Source organism: Amphibalanus amphitrite, unplaced genomic scaffold (genome assembly GCF_019059575.1).
Source record: "Amphibalanus amphitrite isolate SeventyFive unplaced genomic scaffold, NRLGWU_Aamphi_draft 000106F_arrow, whole genome shotgun sequence".
In the NCBI taxonomy this organism is placed as follows: domain Eukaryota; kingdom Metazoa; phylum Arthropoda; class Thecostraca; order Balanomorpha; family Balanidae; genus Amphibalanus; species Amphibalanus amphitrite.
The window spans coordinates 188,657-205,446 of record NW_024881601.1 but is presented as its reverse complement, the minus strand read 5'-3'; the positions used below and the strand labels follow the sequence as shown (position 1 = coordinate 205,446).

The following is a 16,790-nucleotide window of genomic DNA, read 5'->3' as shown; positions in this document are numbered from 1 at the left end:
ATGACGTCACAGGTCAGGTCAAAGTAAAAATTATCGATATTTGGCTTGTTCACATTTTGGGCTCTGGCTGCCGTCTTACTAGTCAGATCAGGCTGGTTTTAGTGGTTTGCACACTCGTGAACAGATGCTTGAGATACCCTGAGGGTACAAAACTTGTACTTTGATTTCAGGTCAGGGTCAGGTCATCATAGGTCACGGAAATCTTATGTCATAAGTCGGTCGCGTGACACATGTTTTATGGTCCATTTAGGCCACAGATTTCGAATTCGGCGTCGCCTGTGTCATTTGAGGCCATTTTCATCTGAATATAGCTGAGGTCAGGTCACTTTCAGGTAAAAAAAGTCGAATTTTAAAGTTGAAATATTTCAACATCAAACGTGTCTATCGGATGCAGTTTGAGCTCAGAAACACGATGGTGCTATTTGTATTGATGTACGATGTCAAATTCGTACAGAAAAATTGATTTGAAAAATATAAAATTGTGAAATTTTTGCTATAATGCGCATAACTTGGCCATTTTTGAAGATATCTGGCTAAAGGTTGCTGGAGTAAGTCATAGGTATGTGTTCTATCATATATATTACGTTTTTTTTCTTCGAAAAGTCAAAACAGTTTTGAAAAATATAAAAATACAAATTTCAAATTTTTATATATGTAATTTTCAAAATTTTCAGAATTTTGAAAGTTTGAGATGACAGTTTGATAGCGCAGTCCATTCTGAGTCCTCTCATGCAAATAAATTGGATCTAGCTAAAAAACTGAGCTCTTGGGAGCGATTCCCGTGGTTCAATGTTTTGCGTCGAAATTGGCCGAACATGACGTCACTCTGACGTCATTTCCGGCCGACCTATGATAGATACGAAGTTCAAATTTTGACCCAAGGTGTCAAATTGATGCAGCTGAAGGTACTGAAAGTTTGGCGGCGATAAGTCAAGGGGTTTAGAAGTTATTGCAGAAAAGTGGGAGGGGGCCCCCTCCCACTTTTCCCGCGCCCACCCCCACCCCCCAGTGGGGCGCGGGTTAACCTAATTTGACGTGACGGCTGACATTGACCTGACCTTCACCAGAACATAATCTAAACTGACCACAAAGGCTGCCTGACCCACATAATCATATTTGGCATAAATGGATAAATGGATCATAAATGGACCATAGAACATGGATCACATGATATTTTCATATTTGTGACCCTCGTCCTGACCTGACCTGGTATCAGTGACCTCAAATAGCAAAATATGTGTTTGACGAGCATTTCCCCATCGATGGTTTTCAATGAAATGCATTATACTCGATTTTACAACGCATTTGTTGAAATGCCTGTAAACGGTGAAAATTCCACATTTGACCTGACCTGTGACGTCAATATCGGTTTGACCTAAGACAATGAAATTGGGTCACAAGGTAGTTCCTTGTTGGGGCTATCCCAAGGCTATCCAACACCGTTTGCCGCTATGTTGCATGGTTTTCGAGATCTATAGGGGGGGGGGCAAATTATCCCCCCCTCACCACTGCACCACCAGGGCGCGTTGCTCGGCAGACCCCAACGGGGCGCGGGTTAACTAACCTACCTTGTACCTTCCAAGATTCTTACAGATAAGGTTGGGACGCCAGTCTGAGTCACGTATGTACACTAGCGTTTAGCGCCTAGCGACCGTGAAAACACCAGTGCGGGCGAGGGTCAAAATTGTCCTTCCCTATAGATCTTTTTACTTAGAAGCTCCAGAAAACATGAAACATGAGAGTAAGATAGGTACATATGAGGATGTACAGTTCCTAGAATTTAACCCTCGCCGGCCGAGGGGGGGGGGGGCGGGTGCCGCCCCCCATAGGGTTTTTTTCGCGATAGCTCCGAACACGCTGGCGATAGAGAGCTGAAACTTGGCATACCTGACCTTTGATCCAAGCCACATCTTTTGACACCAACCGCATTTTTGGGTCAGGTCAGGTCACTGACCTATGACGTCATAAGTGAACCTCTGCACGGTCTTCAGATGTCGCAACTTCGCAACGCCCTCACTGCCAGAGGAGATGTCACAGGGAAATGAAACTTGCTGGATCTAGTATCCATTATGAGTCTCACAATTTGTATATCTCGGATCTTTCCTAAAGGTCATATGAGGTCAGGTCATTTTCGTGACCTCACCATTATAAGTCAATGGGGAAAAATGAAAACTGCTATTCTGGCGCCGGGAACGATCTCCAACTATCTCAAGCACACAGAATCGTGATTTGATGCACTCCTTGCAAGGTGAGATGCGTCACTTTTGCAATGTTGACCTTGCGTGACGTCATTTATGACGTCATCAAGGTCATATTAGCTTTTCGTCAATAACTCCTGATTAAATTGAGCTAGCGAGTCGGGAAAGCCACCAATGGACTCAGGAAGACCTGCCGAATCGAATGATATGCGACATGACCTCTTTCGACCAACTTCGTGACCTGGGGGTGCTGACCTGACCTTGACGTGAGGTCAACACCCCAAGTTGACCTGACCCGAACAAAAAGTATATCATTCGACGCGCCTGAGCGAGGCGAACACGATGCTGCCAAAATCGCGGCTCTGCGGCCGTTTTTTGCGAAGTTATTCACCAAAAACTTAACCGTACCCTGGGGCACTTGACCTGACCTCAGAGGTCACCGGTTGACCTAGGACCTTAAAATCGGGTACCAATCTCTGTCTCTGCGTCTCGTAACGGCGCACACGCTCGTTTTTTTTCCGCGACGCGCTAGCTCCACCAGGGGCGAAACGGCGAGGGGGGTCGTAGTACCCGCCCCCCCCCCCCTCCTCGGCCGGCGCGTATGTAGAAAACCAATAGGTCCGGCCCCGGCGAGGGTTAAGTCTTTTCGTACTTCTTGCATGCAACGCATGCTAAGTGAGTGATGCTGCACGAAACTGACATGTTGCAAATGTCGCGTGTTGTTACAATGGCAGTGGTGATGCTGTACCAGAATTTCTCATATGGAAGTCATCTGAGGGCTGTTCACGGGCCCTGTGTGCGGTCGGACCGCACACAGCCTCGAAGCTCCGCCCACTTCTTCCCTACGTCAGCCTTCCGTCACCGCACACAGCGATCGCTGTGGCCGGTCGGGACTGGCCACAGCGGACCGTCCACCGCACGCAGCCGTGACGTCAGAACTGCCTACCCATCCCCTACCCCCACGCCTGCTGGACGCACCGCACACACCGCACGCAGCAGTGTGCGGTGCCCGTGAACACCCCTCTGGCAGCTCGTTGATGCAGACAAAACCGCTGATGAAGCTACGATATGTGGCGCAGGTGTATACCCTTTTGATCCTTGAGTTTGAGTTTTCAAGTTTTGGAAGCCAGAGGGTGATTTTGCTTTTTAATTGGGTATTGATCAATGTAACGGAAGTTGGCACAGATTCAGCACAGGTTCAGCACAGCACAGATTCGGTAGGGGGAAAAAAGGCCCCGGTAGAGGGAAACCTTTATGACCCGTTTTCCCCTAAAAATGACGTCACAAAGAGGTAAAAATGGGTATCAATCGAAAGCTCTCGTTTACCCAGACACAGTCCTGCAGGAAAATTTCACTTTTTCCCCATAGGAAAGTTTTTACGGGAAAATCAAAATTTTGGGTCAATGGGGGGTCCCCCCCGATTTCGTTCAAAATCGGCACACAGGTGCCCCACCACCAGCCGAGAAACTTTCCCCAAAACGGTCCCCGTTGCATTGACGTTTAAGGCCCGTAAAGCCCCCTAGACTCGTAAAATATCCGTAAAATCGCCTTTGTACGGACAAAAAAGTGGTGCTATGGTAACAATGGGTATCATTCGAAAGCTCTTGTTTACCCAGACACAGTTCTGCAGGAAAATTTCACTTTTTCCCCATAGGAAAGTTTGTACGGCAAAATCAAAATTTTGGGTCAATGGGGGGTCCCCCCCGATTTCGTTCAAAATCGGCACACAGGTGCCCCACCACCAGCCGAGAAACTTTCCCCAAAACGGTCCCCGTTGCATTGACGTTTAAGGCCCGTAAAGCCCCCTAGACTCGTAAAATATCCGTAAAATCGCCTTTGTACGGACAAAAAAGTGGTGCTATGGTAAAAATGGGTATCAATCGAAAGCTCTCGCTTACCCAGACACAGTCCTGCAGGAAAATTTCACTTTTTCCCCATAGGAAAGTTTGTACGGGAAAATCAAAATTTTGGGTCAATGGGGGGTCCCCCCCGATTTCGTTCAAAATCGGCACACAGGTGCCCCACCACCAGCCGAGAAACTTTCCCCAAAACGGTCCCCGTTGCATTGACGTTTAAGGCCCGTAAAGCCCCCTAGACTCGTAAAATATCCGTAAAATCGCCTTTGTACGGACAAAAAAGTGGTGCTATGGTAAAAATGGGTATCAATCGAAAGCTCTCGTTTACCCAGACACAGTCCTGCAGGAAAATTTCACTTTTTCCCCATAGGAAAGTTTGTACGGGAAAATCAAAATTTTGGGTCAATGGGGGGTCCCCCCCCGATTTCGTTCAAAATCGGCACACAGGTGCCCCACCACCAGCCGAGAAACTTTCCCCAAAACGGTCCCCGTTGCATTGACGTTTAAGGCCCGTAAAGCCCCCTAGACTCGTAAAATATCCGTAAAATCACCTTTGTACGGACAAAAAAGTGGTGCTATGGTAAAAATGGGTATCAATCGAAAGCTCTCGTTTACCCAGACACAGTCCTGCAGGAAAATTTCACTTTTTCCCCATAGGAAAGTTTTTACGGGAAAATCAAAATTTTGGGTCAATGGGGGGTCCCCCCCGATTTCGTTCAAAATCGGCACACAGGTGCCCCACCACCAGCCGAGAAACTTTCCCCAAAACGGTCCCCGTTGCATTGACGTTTAACCCGCGCACCGACGGGGGGGGGCGGATATCCGCCCCCCCCCTGAGGTTTTTCGCGAATAGCGGGAAAACCGCGGCGCGTAGCGCCGCGAAATTTGGTATGACTATTCCCTTATCAATTTTACACATGGTGTGCAAGTTTGAACCTCCTACCTTTTAAGGTCAGGTCACCAGGTCACTTTGAATGACCCAACCTCAAGTCACTTTTTTGCAACTTTGTCACCGTGCCAGAGCTACAGTAGATGTCGGAGGCCTTTGAAAGTCGCAGGATGTTATTAGGTCATTAGTAGCTACAATTTGAATATCTCGGAATTTTGATATCGGTGACCTAAGGTCAGGTCAATTTCGCGACCTCCCCATTATAAGTCAATGGGGGAAAAATCAACTCCCTGTTTTTACCACTAAAACGGGTCGGAATGGCCCCATATACCATACATGACTTCATATACGATCAACCTTCACTACCTTGAGGTCTGCTTTGCTGTTGGTCAGCTGTGAGGTCATGTGACGTCATCAAAGGTCACCAAAGGTTTTTGGCCAATAACTCCGTACAGGAACAAGACACAGACGCGTGGATGTTCTCATTGTGTTCAGCTCGTCAAGACGCATCGAATGATATACATGATGACCTCGAGGTCACGTGACCTGAGGTCAACCTTTGACCTTGACCTTTCGAGGTCAACATATATATCATTCGATGCGGATTGACGAGAGGATCACGATGATGCCCTTAGTTTGTTCCTATCTTGACTAATTCGAAAGTTATTCGAGAAAAACTCTCTCCATATTTAGCGCCGCCATTTTGACTTTTTCGACCCCTGTGACGTCATCTTTGACCTGACCTGAAAATGACCTTAGTAAAAATTGTAGATCTTGACCGTGCGTATCCGATGCCGTTTACCGCTTGTCGCTATCTTGCTTCGTTCTCGAGATCTCAGGGGGGGGGGGCGGTCATCCGCCCCCCCCCCCGTCGGTACTAAGTTGGCGCAGACCCCCGTCGGTGCGCGGGTTAAGGCCCGTAAAGCCCCCTAGACTCGTAAAATATCCGTAAAATCGCCTTTGTACGGACAAAAAAGTGGTGCTATGGTAACAATGGGTATCATTCGAAAGCTCTTGTTTACCCAGACACAGTTCTGCAGGAAAATTTCACTTTTTCCCCATAGGAAAGTTTGTACGGCAAAATCAAAATTTTGGGTCAATGGGGGGTCCCCCCCGATTTCGTTCAAAATCGGCACACAGGTGCCCCACCACCAGCCGAGAAACTTTCCCCAAAACGGTCCCCGTTGCATTGACGTTTAAGGCCCGTAAAGCCCCCTAGACTCGTAAAATATCCGTAAAATCGCCTTTGTACGGACAAAAAAGTGGTGCTATGGTAAAAATGGGTATCAATCGAAAGCTCTCGCTTACCCAGACACAGTCCTGCAGGAAAATTTCACTTTTTCCCCATAGGAAAGTTTGTACGGGAAAATCAAAATTTTGGGTCAATGGGGGGTCCCCCCCGATTTCGTTCAAAATCGGCACACAGGTGCCCCACCACCAGCCGAGAAACTTTCCCCAAAACGGTCCCCGTTGCATTGACGTTTAAGGCCCGTAAAGCCCCCTAGACTCGTAAAATATCCGTAAAATCGCCTTTGTACGGACAAAAAAGTGGTGCTATGGTAAAAATGGGTATCAATCGAAAGCTCTCGTTTACCCAGACACAGTCCTGCAGGAAAATTTCACTTTTTCCCCATAGGAAAGTTTGTACGGGAAAATCAAAATTTTGGGTCAATGGGGGGTCCCCCCCGATTTCGTTCAAAATCGGCACACAGGTGCCCCACCACCAGCCGAGAAACTTTCCCCAAAACGGTCCCCGTTGCATTGACGTTTAAGGCCCGTAAAGCCCCCTAGACTCGTAAAATATCCGTAAAATCACCTTTGTACGGACAAAAAAGTGGTGCTATGGTAAAAATGGGTATCAATCGAAAGCTCTCGTTTACCCAGACACAGTCCTGCAGGAAAATTTCACTTTTGCCCCATAGGAAAGTTTGTACGGGAAAATCAAAATTTTGGGTCAATGGGGGGTCCCCCCCGATTTCGTTAAAAATCGGCACACAGGTGCCCCACCACCAGCCGAGAAACTTTCCCCAAAACGGTCCCCGTTGCATTGACGTTTAAGGCCCGTAAAGCCCCTAGACTCGTAAAATATCCGTAAAATCGCCTTTGTACGGACAAAAAAGTGGTGCTATGGTAAAAATGGGTATCAATCGAAAGCTCTCGTTTACCCAGACACAGTCCTGCAGGAAAATTTCACTTTTACCCCATAGGAAAGTTTGTACGGGAAAATCAAAATTTTGGGTCAATGGGGGGTCCCCCCCGATTTCGTTCAAAATCGGCACACAGGTGCCCCACCACCAGCCGAGAAACTTTTCCCAAAACGGTCCCCGTTGCATTGACGTTTAAGGCCCGTAAAGCCCCCTAGACTCGTAAAATATCCGTAAAATCGCCTTTGTACGGACAAAAAGTGGTGCTATGGTAAAAATGGGAATCAATCGAAAGCTCTCGTTTACCCAGACACAGTCCTGCAGGAAAATTTCACTTTTTCCCCATAGGAAAGTTTTTACGGGAAAATCAAAATTTTGGGTCAATGGGGGATCCCCCCCGATTTCGTTCAAAATCGGCACACAGGTGCCCCACCACCAGCCGAGAAACTTTCCCCAAAACGGTCCCCGTTGCATTGACGTTTAAGGCCCGTAAAGCCCCCTAGACTCGTAAAATATCCGTAAAATCGCCTTTGTACGGACAAAAAAGTGGTGCTATGGTAAAAATGGGTATCATTCGAAAGCTCTTGTTTACCCAGACACAATTCTGCAGGAAAATTTCACTTTTTCCCCATAGGAAAGTTTGTACGGCAAAATCAAAATTTTGGGTCAATGGGGGGTCCCCCCCGATTTCGTTCAAAATCGGCACACAGGTGCCCCACCACCAGCCGAGAAACTTTCCCCAAAACGGTCCCCGTTGCATTGACGTTTAAGGCCCGTAAAGCCCCCTAGACTCGTAAAATATCCGTAAAATCGCCTTTGTACGGACAAAAAAGTGGTGCTATGGTAAAAATGGGTATCAATCGAAAGCTCTCGTTCACCCAGACACAGTCCTGCAGGAAAATTTCACTTTTTCCCCATAGGAAAGTTTGTACGGGAAAATCAAAATTTTGGGTCAATGGGGGGTCCCCCCGATTTCGTTCAAAATCAGCACACAGGTGCCCCACCACCAGCCGAGAAACTTTCCCCAAAACGGTCCCGTTGCATTGACGTTTAAGGCCCGTAAAGCCCCCTAAACTCGTAAAATATCCGTAAAGTCGCCTTTGTACGGACAAAAAAGTGGTGCTATGGTAAAAATGGATATCAATCGAAAGCTCTCGTTTACCCAGACACAGTCATGCAGGAAAATTTCACTTTTTCCCCCTAGGAAAGTTTTTACGGGAAAATCAAAATTTTGGGTCAATGGGGGGTCCCATTGATATTTTACGGATATTTTACGAGTCTAGGGGGCTTTACGGGCCTTTGAAACGTCAATGCAACGGGGACCGTTTTGGGGAAAGTTTCTCGGCTGGTGGTGGGGCACCTGTGTGCCGATTTTGAACGAAATTGGGGGGGGGACCCCCCATTGACCCAAAATTTTGATTTTCCCGTAAAAACTTTCCTATGGGGAAAAAGTGAAATTTTCCTGCAGGACTGTGTCTGGGTAAACGAGAGCTTTCGATTGATACCCATTTTTACCATAGCACCACTTTTTTGTCCGTACAAAGGCGATTTTACGGATATTTTACGAGTCTAGGGGGCTTTACGGGCCTTAAACGTCAATGCAACGGGGACCGTTTTGGGGAAAGTTTCTCGGCTGGTGGTGGGGCACCTGTGTGCCGATTTTGAACGAAATCGGGGGGGACCCCCCATTGACCCAAAATTTTGATTTTCCCGTACAAACTTTCCTATGGGGAAAAAGTGAAATTTTCCTGCAGGACTGTGTCTGGGTAAACGAGAGCTTTCGATTGATACCCATTTTTACCATAGCACCACTTTTTTGTCCGTACAAAGGCGATTTTACGGATATTTTACGAGTCTAGGGGGCTTTACGGGCCTTAAACGTCAATGCAACGGGGACCGTTTTGGGGAAAGTTTCTCGGCTGGTGGTGGGGCACCTGTGTGCCGATTTTGAACGAAATCGGGGGGGACCCCCCATTGACCCAAAATTTTGATTTTCCCGTACAAACTTTCCTATGGGGAAAAAGTGAAATTTTCCTGCAGGACTGTGTCTGGGTAAACGAGAGCTTTCGATTGATACCCATTTTTACCATAGCACCACTTTTTTGTCCGTACAAAGGCGATTTTACGGATATTTTACGAGTCTAGGGGGCTTTACGGGCCTTAAACGTCAATGCAACGGGGACCGTTTTGGGGAAAGTTTCTCGGCTGGTGGTGGGGCACCTGTGTGCCGATTTTGAACGAAATCGGGGGGACCCCCCATTGACCCAAAATTTTGATTTTCCCGTACAAACTTTCCTATGGGGAAAAAGTGAAATTTTCCTGCAGGACTGTGTCTGGGTAAACGAGAGCTTTCGATTGATACCCATTTTTACCATAGCACCACTTTTTTGTCCGTACAAAGGCGATTTTACGGATATTTTACGAGTCTAGGGGGCTTTACGGGCCTTAAACGTCAATGCAACGGGGACCGTTTTGGGGAAAGTTTCTCGGCTGGTGGTGGGGCACCTGTGTGCCGATTTTGAACGAAATCGGGGGGACCCCCCATTGACCCAAAATTTTGATTTTCCCGTACAAACTTTCCTATGGGGAAAAAGTGAAATTTTCCTGCAGGACTGTGTCTGGGTAAACGAGAGCTTTCGATTGATACCCATTTTTACCATAGCACCACTTTTTTGTCCGTACAAAGGCGATTTTACGGATATTTTACGAGTCTAGGGGGCTTTACGGGCCTTAAACGTCAATGCAACGGGGACCGTTTTGGGGAAAGTTTCTCGGCTGGTGGTGGGGCACCTGTGTGCCGATTTTGAACGAAATCGGGGGGACCCCCCATTGACCCAAAATTTTGATTTTCCCGTACAAACTTTCCTATGGGGAAAAAGTGAAATTTTCCTGCAGGACTGTGTCTGGGTAAACGAGAGCTTTCGATTGATACCCATTTTTACCATAGCACCACTTTTTTGTCCGTACAAAGGCGATTTTACGGATATTTTACGAGTCTAGGGGGCTTTACGGGCCTTAAACGTCAATGCAACGGGGACCGTTTTGGGGAAAGTTTCTCGGCTGGTGGTGGGGCACCTGTGTGCCGATTTTGAACGAAATCGGGGGGGACCCCCCATTGACCCAAAATTTTGATTTTCCCGTACAAACTTTCCTATGGGGAAAAAGTGAAATTTTCCTGCAGGACTGTGTCTGGGTAAACGAGAGCTTTCGATTGATACCCATTTTTACCATAGCACCACTTTTTTGTCCGTACAAAGGCGATTTTACGGATATTTTACGAGTCTAGGGGGCTTTACGGGCCTTAAACGTCAATGCAACGGGGACCGTTTTGGGGAAAGTTTCTCGGCTGGTGGTGGGGCACCTGTGTGCCGATTTTGAACGAAATCGGGGGGACCCCCCATTGACCCAAAATTTTGATTTTCCCGTACAAACTTTCCTATGGGGAAAAAGTGAAATTTTCCTGCAGGACTGTGTCTGGGTAAACGAGAGCTTTCGATTGATACCCATTTTTACCATAGCACCACTTTTTTGTCCGTACAAAGGCGATTTTACGGATATTTTACGAGTCTAGGGGGCTTTACGGGCCTTAAACGTCAATGCAACGGGGACCGTTTTGGGGAAAGTTTCTCGGCTGGTGGTGGGGCACCTGTGTGCCGATTTTGAACGAAATCGGGGGGGACCCCCCATTGACCCAAAATTTTGATTTTCCCGTACAAACTTTCCTATGGGGAAAAAGTGAAATTTTCCTGCAGGACTGTGTCTGGGTAAACGAGAGCTTTCGATTGATACCCATTTTTACCATAGCACCACTTTTTTGTCCGTACAAAGGCGATTTTACGGATATTTTACGAGTCTAGGGGGCTTTACGGGCCTTAAACGTCAATGCAACGGGGACCGTTTTGGGGAAAGTTTCTCGGCTGGTGGTGGGGCACCTGTGTGCCGATTTTGAACGAAATCGGGGGGGACCCCCCATTGACCCAAAATTTTGATTTTCCCGTACAAACTTTCCTATGGGGAAAAAGTGAAATTTTCCTGCAGGACTGTGTCTGGGTAAACGAGAGCTTTCGATTGATACCCATTTTTACCATAGCACCACTTTTTTGTCCGTACAAAGGTGATTTTACGGATATTTTACGAGTCTAGGGGGCTTTACGGGCCTTAAACGTCAATGCAACGGGGACCGTTTTGGGGAAAGTTTCTCGGCTGGTGGTGGGGCACCTGTGTGCCGATTTTGAACGAAATCGGGGGGGACCCCCCATTGACCCAAAATTTTGATTTTCCCGTAAAAACTTTCCTATGGGGAAAAAGTGAAATTTTCCTGCAGGACTGTGTCTGGGTAAGCGAGAGCTTTCGATTGATACCCATTTTTACCTCTTTGTGACGTCATTTCAAGGGGAAAACGGGTCATAAAGGTTTCCCTCTACCGGGGCCTTTTTTCCCCCTACCGAATCTGTGCTGTGCTGAATCTGTGCTGAATCTGTGCCAACTTCCGTTACATTATTTACATTCATGATATTGTTATAGGTTGGTTATAGGTGGATATCATGGAAACTTTGGAAAGCTGTGGTTTCTGTTGATATATGCAGGAGCGTCAGTTTATGTGGTAGGAAGCTGGGAGGCTCGAAAGGGAATAGGCGGAATTGGAATAGGTAATGAATGGCTCAGATCCACTAGGCCTACTGCAGACCTCCTGGCTCCTAGGGTCATATACTTGCATATCAAGATCTTAAATTGAAGCCTCTACTATTAACAGTTCAATTTACATTGTTGGCTGTGGTTATTCTTGTTGTTGTTTCTGAAAACTTGAGCTGCCTACAAGCTTGACCAGTTTCTTGGAAAATCACCACTGACATAAAGTGAAAGATAGTAGCCTGCCTCATACATATTTTACAAGTTGTCATCTTTTTTCGGGTGACTGGCTGTTGGAAAAACTGATGCTAATTTGAAAACAATTGCAGCCTCTGTTTTTTATTGTTATGTGAATAAATTGAAATTGTCCTGTGGGCCTGATTGAGTTCTGCGGTTCAGTTCGAGATGGCAGCAATAAGTAATTCCCTGAGTGCCCTGGAGATATGCTGTTGTGACTTATGCCCTGTATTATTATAGACGAGCCAGCTTGCAGCTCATATTTTGATCATTGGATTCAAAGTCCAGAGAGAACATACACTTATATAACCTTCAATTTTTCTGATTTTGATCATTGGATCCAAAGTCCAGTGGGACCAATGACCATACACATATATAACCTTCAATTTTATTCTGTTCCATTCAAACCAGTAAAATGCCTTTTGGGCGAAGAACGAGCGAGCGAGATAGTGAGCCCTGCACGTGCGGAAGGGCGAGAAGGCACTTCCAACGGACTTGTGCAAAGCACTCTTCTAACAGGTCGCTAGCAGTGTGCCAAATTTGAAAGCAATGGGCCCAGCCGTTCCTGAGATCTGGAAGCGGCATTCTGCACGTGCGCACTTGTAAACGGGGTCCAAACTTACTTTTGCACGGCACCCTACTAGCCGGTCCCGAACCGTGTACCAAATTTGAGCGCAATCGGCCCAGCCGTTCTCGAGATCTGGAAGCGCCACCTACACGTGCGCAAGTGCAGTAGCACCCTAACCGCAACACATGGGAATGCATTGCCTGATGGGTGCGTACCTGTATGCCAAGTTTCAGCAAAATCGCCCTAGTAATTACCGAGTTCTTGAAATGGGAACAAATTTGGCACCTCTTCTTTTTGCATTTTGCACGTGCAGTCGGGGTCACTCACATAGATCAAGAGTATCTGACCTTTGGTAGAAGGGATGCAGCTACCCTACAAAAACTACCGCAAGACAATCGCCCAAGCAGCTGCTGAGATATGAGCCTCTCCAAATCACTGCTTTTGCAAAACAGCTTGAACACACTTGACTTTTCACGTGGCACGTGCCACGACGGTCACTGAGATGTATCAATAGTACCTAGTCAATTACGGGGTAGAAGGGATTGGGCTACCCAGCAAAAAAGACCGCAGGCCAATCGGTCCAGCGGTTGCTGAGATATAAACCTCTCAAAAGCGTTACAGGCCGGACCGGGCCGGGCCGCTCATACTGAGATTTTTCCGTTATATTAACCCGCGCCCTGCTGGGGGTCCTGGATTTCCACGCCCTGCTGGGGGGGGGGGGGGTGTTTGAACACCCCCCCTTGTAACTCGGCTCCTGGGCCACGTAGCGATACGCGGAAGGCGGCGTTCGAAAGAGCGTCAAAAATAATGACGAAATCACTTCGGTCAATTTTTTGCTCAGGTCAAAGGTCAGGTCACCAGAGGTCACTGAAGGCAAAATTTCGCCGATTTCCAGGTCGAATGTCGAAAATTTCTAAGAAGCCAACGCATAACTCGGGAACCAATAGAGCTACAGCGCCGCGGAAAAGCGCATTCGATAGCCCTATTAACGCCCTTTCTGAGTAATTCTCTCAGATTTGACCTAACTTCAACGGTTTTGCCTCCAGGGGGCAAAAACTGCAAAAATAGCCGATTTTTTCGGAAACAGTTTTTCTGCAATAACTTTTGACCCAAGCCCTGTACGAGCTTACTTTTACCGGCATCGTGTTTCTCTCGTCAAGACGCATCGAATGAACTATACCTTGACCTTGAAAGGTCAACTTGAAAATTTGACCTCAGGTCAAGGTCATGACCTGACCGGAAAGGGACATGTTGCATATCAGTCGATCCGTATCGTCGAGCTGAACACATCTAAGGCGTTTTCATCGCTCTAGCATGCCTCTATCAAAAGTTATTTGCGAAAAACTGTTAGATACTATTCGTGACCTCAGATGACCTCAGGGCATAAACAAGGGTCACGGACACCATTTTCATGTTCAGTGTGTCTAAAACACTTGTAATTCGGTGTTTGGGAGTGTTTATAATGTCTTTCGTCCAAAAGAAGCGCATTTCAATTTTCTCCCATTGACTTATAATGGGGAGGTCGCAAAATTGACCTGACCTTAGTTCATCGATATCAAAATTCTGAGATATACATTTTGTACATGCTATTGCTCTTAGCAATCGCTGAAAGTTTCAAAGCGATCGGTCACTCGGTGTAGCTATGACAGACATTGAAACTTTTTATGAGGTGAGGTCACTTCAAGTGACCTGGTGACCTGACCTTGAATGACCTCGGTCTGAAATTTTCACAACATGTGTAGAATTGATGTATGATAAGGTGTACCAAAAACGGCGGCGCTCCGCGCCGCCGTTTTTGAGATATTCGCGAAAAACCACAAGGGGGGAGTGTTCAAACACCCCCCCCCCCCCAGCAGGGTGCGGGTTAAAAAGACTTCGCTTCGCTCGCTGCGTTCGCTCGCTCGTAATCACAGATGTATCTTATGAAGTTAACTTGACTAATAATAAATAATGTACATTAACTGATGACAAATAAAAAGCATATGACTTTTGTGGTGTTTTCGTCATACACTGGTTGCAATGTGTATTTGTCCAGTTCAGTTAAAAATTATCTGGTTGTTGTTGTTGCATCATATGACATTCCTGTATGTGCATTATTTTATGGTTATCACTCATCACTATTGATGATAATACTCAGTTTCCATAGCATAGAGTGCCAGTTTTATTCAAATCTTTAAGGTATTATCTTCTTGTGTTCAATTTATGGGTTTTTGTTGTTAAAAACTATAACTTGTTGATATTGTGTGTCCTTTTCTAGGTACCTGTTGTGGATTGCGGCAAACATTAAATTAGAATTTGAATTACTATTTGAAATGGGTGATTCAGATGACAAACCCAGGGATGCAGGTGGCCCAGACGTTCAGCCGGGTGATTCCGATGACAAGCCCAGGGATGTGGGTGACTTGGACGGTCAGCCCAGCGTCAGCGATGGTGGCGAGCAGTCTTCTGCGGCGCGGCAGCAGCAGCGGCGGCAGCAGCGGCAGCAGCAGCGGCGGCAGCGGCGGCGGCGCGAGGCCCTCAGCTGGCCGATGCTGACCGGCGCGCTGTTCTCAGTGGCCGTCTCCGTGCTGCTCGCCTGGCTGCTGGTGCGCTGGCCGGACGCGCGGCCCGTCGAGCTCGACCCCAGTGAGGTGAGCTCAGTGGCGTCCGCCTCTCTAGTGGCCCAGACGGCCGCCATCAACACCCTGGTGCGCCACCTGCGGAACGCCCAGGCCAAAAACGTGCGCCGGCTCGACTTCCTGGCGCTGGGCCCGCCCGGCACCGGCAAGACGCTGCTGACGCAGGCGCTGGCCTCGCTGACGTCCGTGTCGGCGCGCCGGCTGGTGGGCGACGCCGAGATCCGCTGGGACCGAGAGGCGCTGCAGGCACTGGCCGGCGAGCTGGCGGCCTCGGCGCCCACCAACGGCTGGCTCCTGCTGGCACTGGACGACATCGGCAAACACGTGGCCGAGGCGGTGTACCTGGTGGAGACGACGGCGGCGGCGGCGCAGCGGGCCGGCGTGCGGCTCATCTCGCTGGTGACGGCCACCACGTCCGACCTGGCCGGCGAGCAGGGCGCCGACGCCACGCGCGAGGCGTTCGCGCGCCACTCGCACCTGCTGCAGTTCCGGCCGATGCGCCGGTCCGGAGTGGCCGCCTGCCTGCTGCGCTACGCCCACTCCCGCGGACTGCCGCTCCCAGAGGAGACGGCGGAGAGCGTGGCCAAGGCCGTCAAATACGAGGGAGGGTACGCGGTGAATGGGTGCAAGCCGGCCATCTACCACCTGAGGGCAGCTCTGAAACTGGAGGCGGAGTAACGACCGATGCCGGTCTCTGGCCGCGCCGGTGACTCGGTATCTGACGAAACGACTTTTCGGCCACCCGATCTCGTCCAAGTGAGTCTTCCGTCCCGATGTTGTGCTGTTGCTGTGGTTTTTATGGAACTATGGTGTGCGAGATTTTTACCATAACGCTGTGTTAGTCGTGTAGGGGCATTGTGAGCCTTTATTCCAGTCATTTAATGTCTGGTCAATATCCTCATGCGTGATCTGATAATATCCTCATGCGTGATCTGATAACTGCCGAATGATATCTGTGGAAAGTTGTGGTGTGATGCCGTTAAATAGTCTGCTGTAGATCGTATTCTCATGTCGTTGGTACCTGGCTTTGACCAAGATATTGTCGCCCACGAGATACTTGAATTTTGTTAAATATATCATGGAACAGGTGGAGCTTATATGCCTGTTATCTCAAGTCATCTTCCATTTAATATGCACATTTAGGGCGTTTTCTGTAGGTAACGAGTCTGTTTTGGTATCACAGGCATACCTCTGTGATCGACGAAGGAAGCGAGAGGTTAGTCAGATGAATTGAGGAACACTGGGCCTCAAACCTCGCATCAAATACGTCGTAAGGCTTGGCTTCATATGTGCCGTTGACGAATTTCACTACCTCTCAAATGGATCAGCATAGTTCCAGCTATGCCTTGTACCGGCAGACGTCACCTCTGTCAACAAACAGCTGTCTCTCCCACACGTGCGGCACTCACACTTCTGAGTGGGCCATCGCGCGGCAGGTCGAGACCGACTGCGGCGCCGCTGTCTAATTGGTATATCGCTGCTCGTACTGGCTCTCTGGGAGCCGTTTGTAGCGGGTGGTGGAAGGAGTCAGAACAACATAACTTACCACTAATGGACCGGCTATGAACGGAGTGATAAAACATATGTGGGACTGGGGTGAATGAAATTTGATTACGGCGTAATGTGTACGACATAATGACCAATGGAAACG

General features: G+C 48.1%; 1 protein-coding gene across 5 annotated transcripts; it reads left to right on the top strand.

Annotated features, from left to right (window-relative positions):
- The first annotated feature begins 3,306 nt into the window (after positions 1-3,306).
- On the top strand, positions 3,307-16,236 carry LOC122380763. Of its 5 annotated transcripts, none has more exons than XM_043364200.1 (2): positions 3,307-3,331; positions 14,779-16,236. In XM_043364200.1, the coding sequence occupies exon 2, from the start codon at positions 14,834-14,836 to the stop codon at positions 15,815-15,817; it is 984 nt and encodes a 327-aa protein (XP_043220135.1). In that variant the 5' UTR covers positions 3,307-3,331; positions 14,779-14,833; the 3' UTR covers positions 15,818-16,236. The 5 variants fall into 5 exon arrangements, with proteins under 5 accessions (XP_043220135.1, XP_043220137.1, XP_043220136.1 ...); XM_043364202.1 differs by lacking the exon at positions 3,307-3,331 and adding an exon at positions 11,556-11,611; XM_043364201.1 differs by lacking the exon at positions 3,307-3,331 and adding an exon at positions 11,579-11,622.
- Positions 16,237-16,790: the final 554 nt, after the last annotated feature.

Bases quoted from the DNA above. Each gene is read 5' to 3' on its own strand.
- LOC122380763 (XM_043364199.1), top strand. From the start codon at position 11,668: ATGCAGGAGCGTCAGTTTATGTG. The intron at 11,691-14,778 runs GTAGGAAGCTGG...GTCCTTTTCTAG, and splicing joins CAGGAGCGTCAGTTTATGTG to GTACCTGTTGTGGATTGCGG.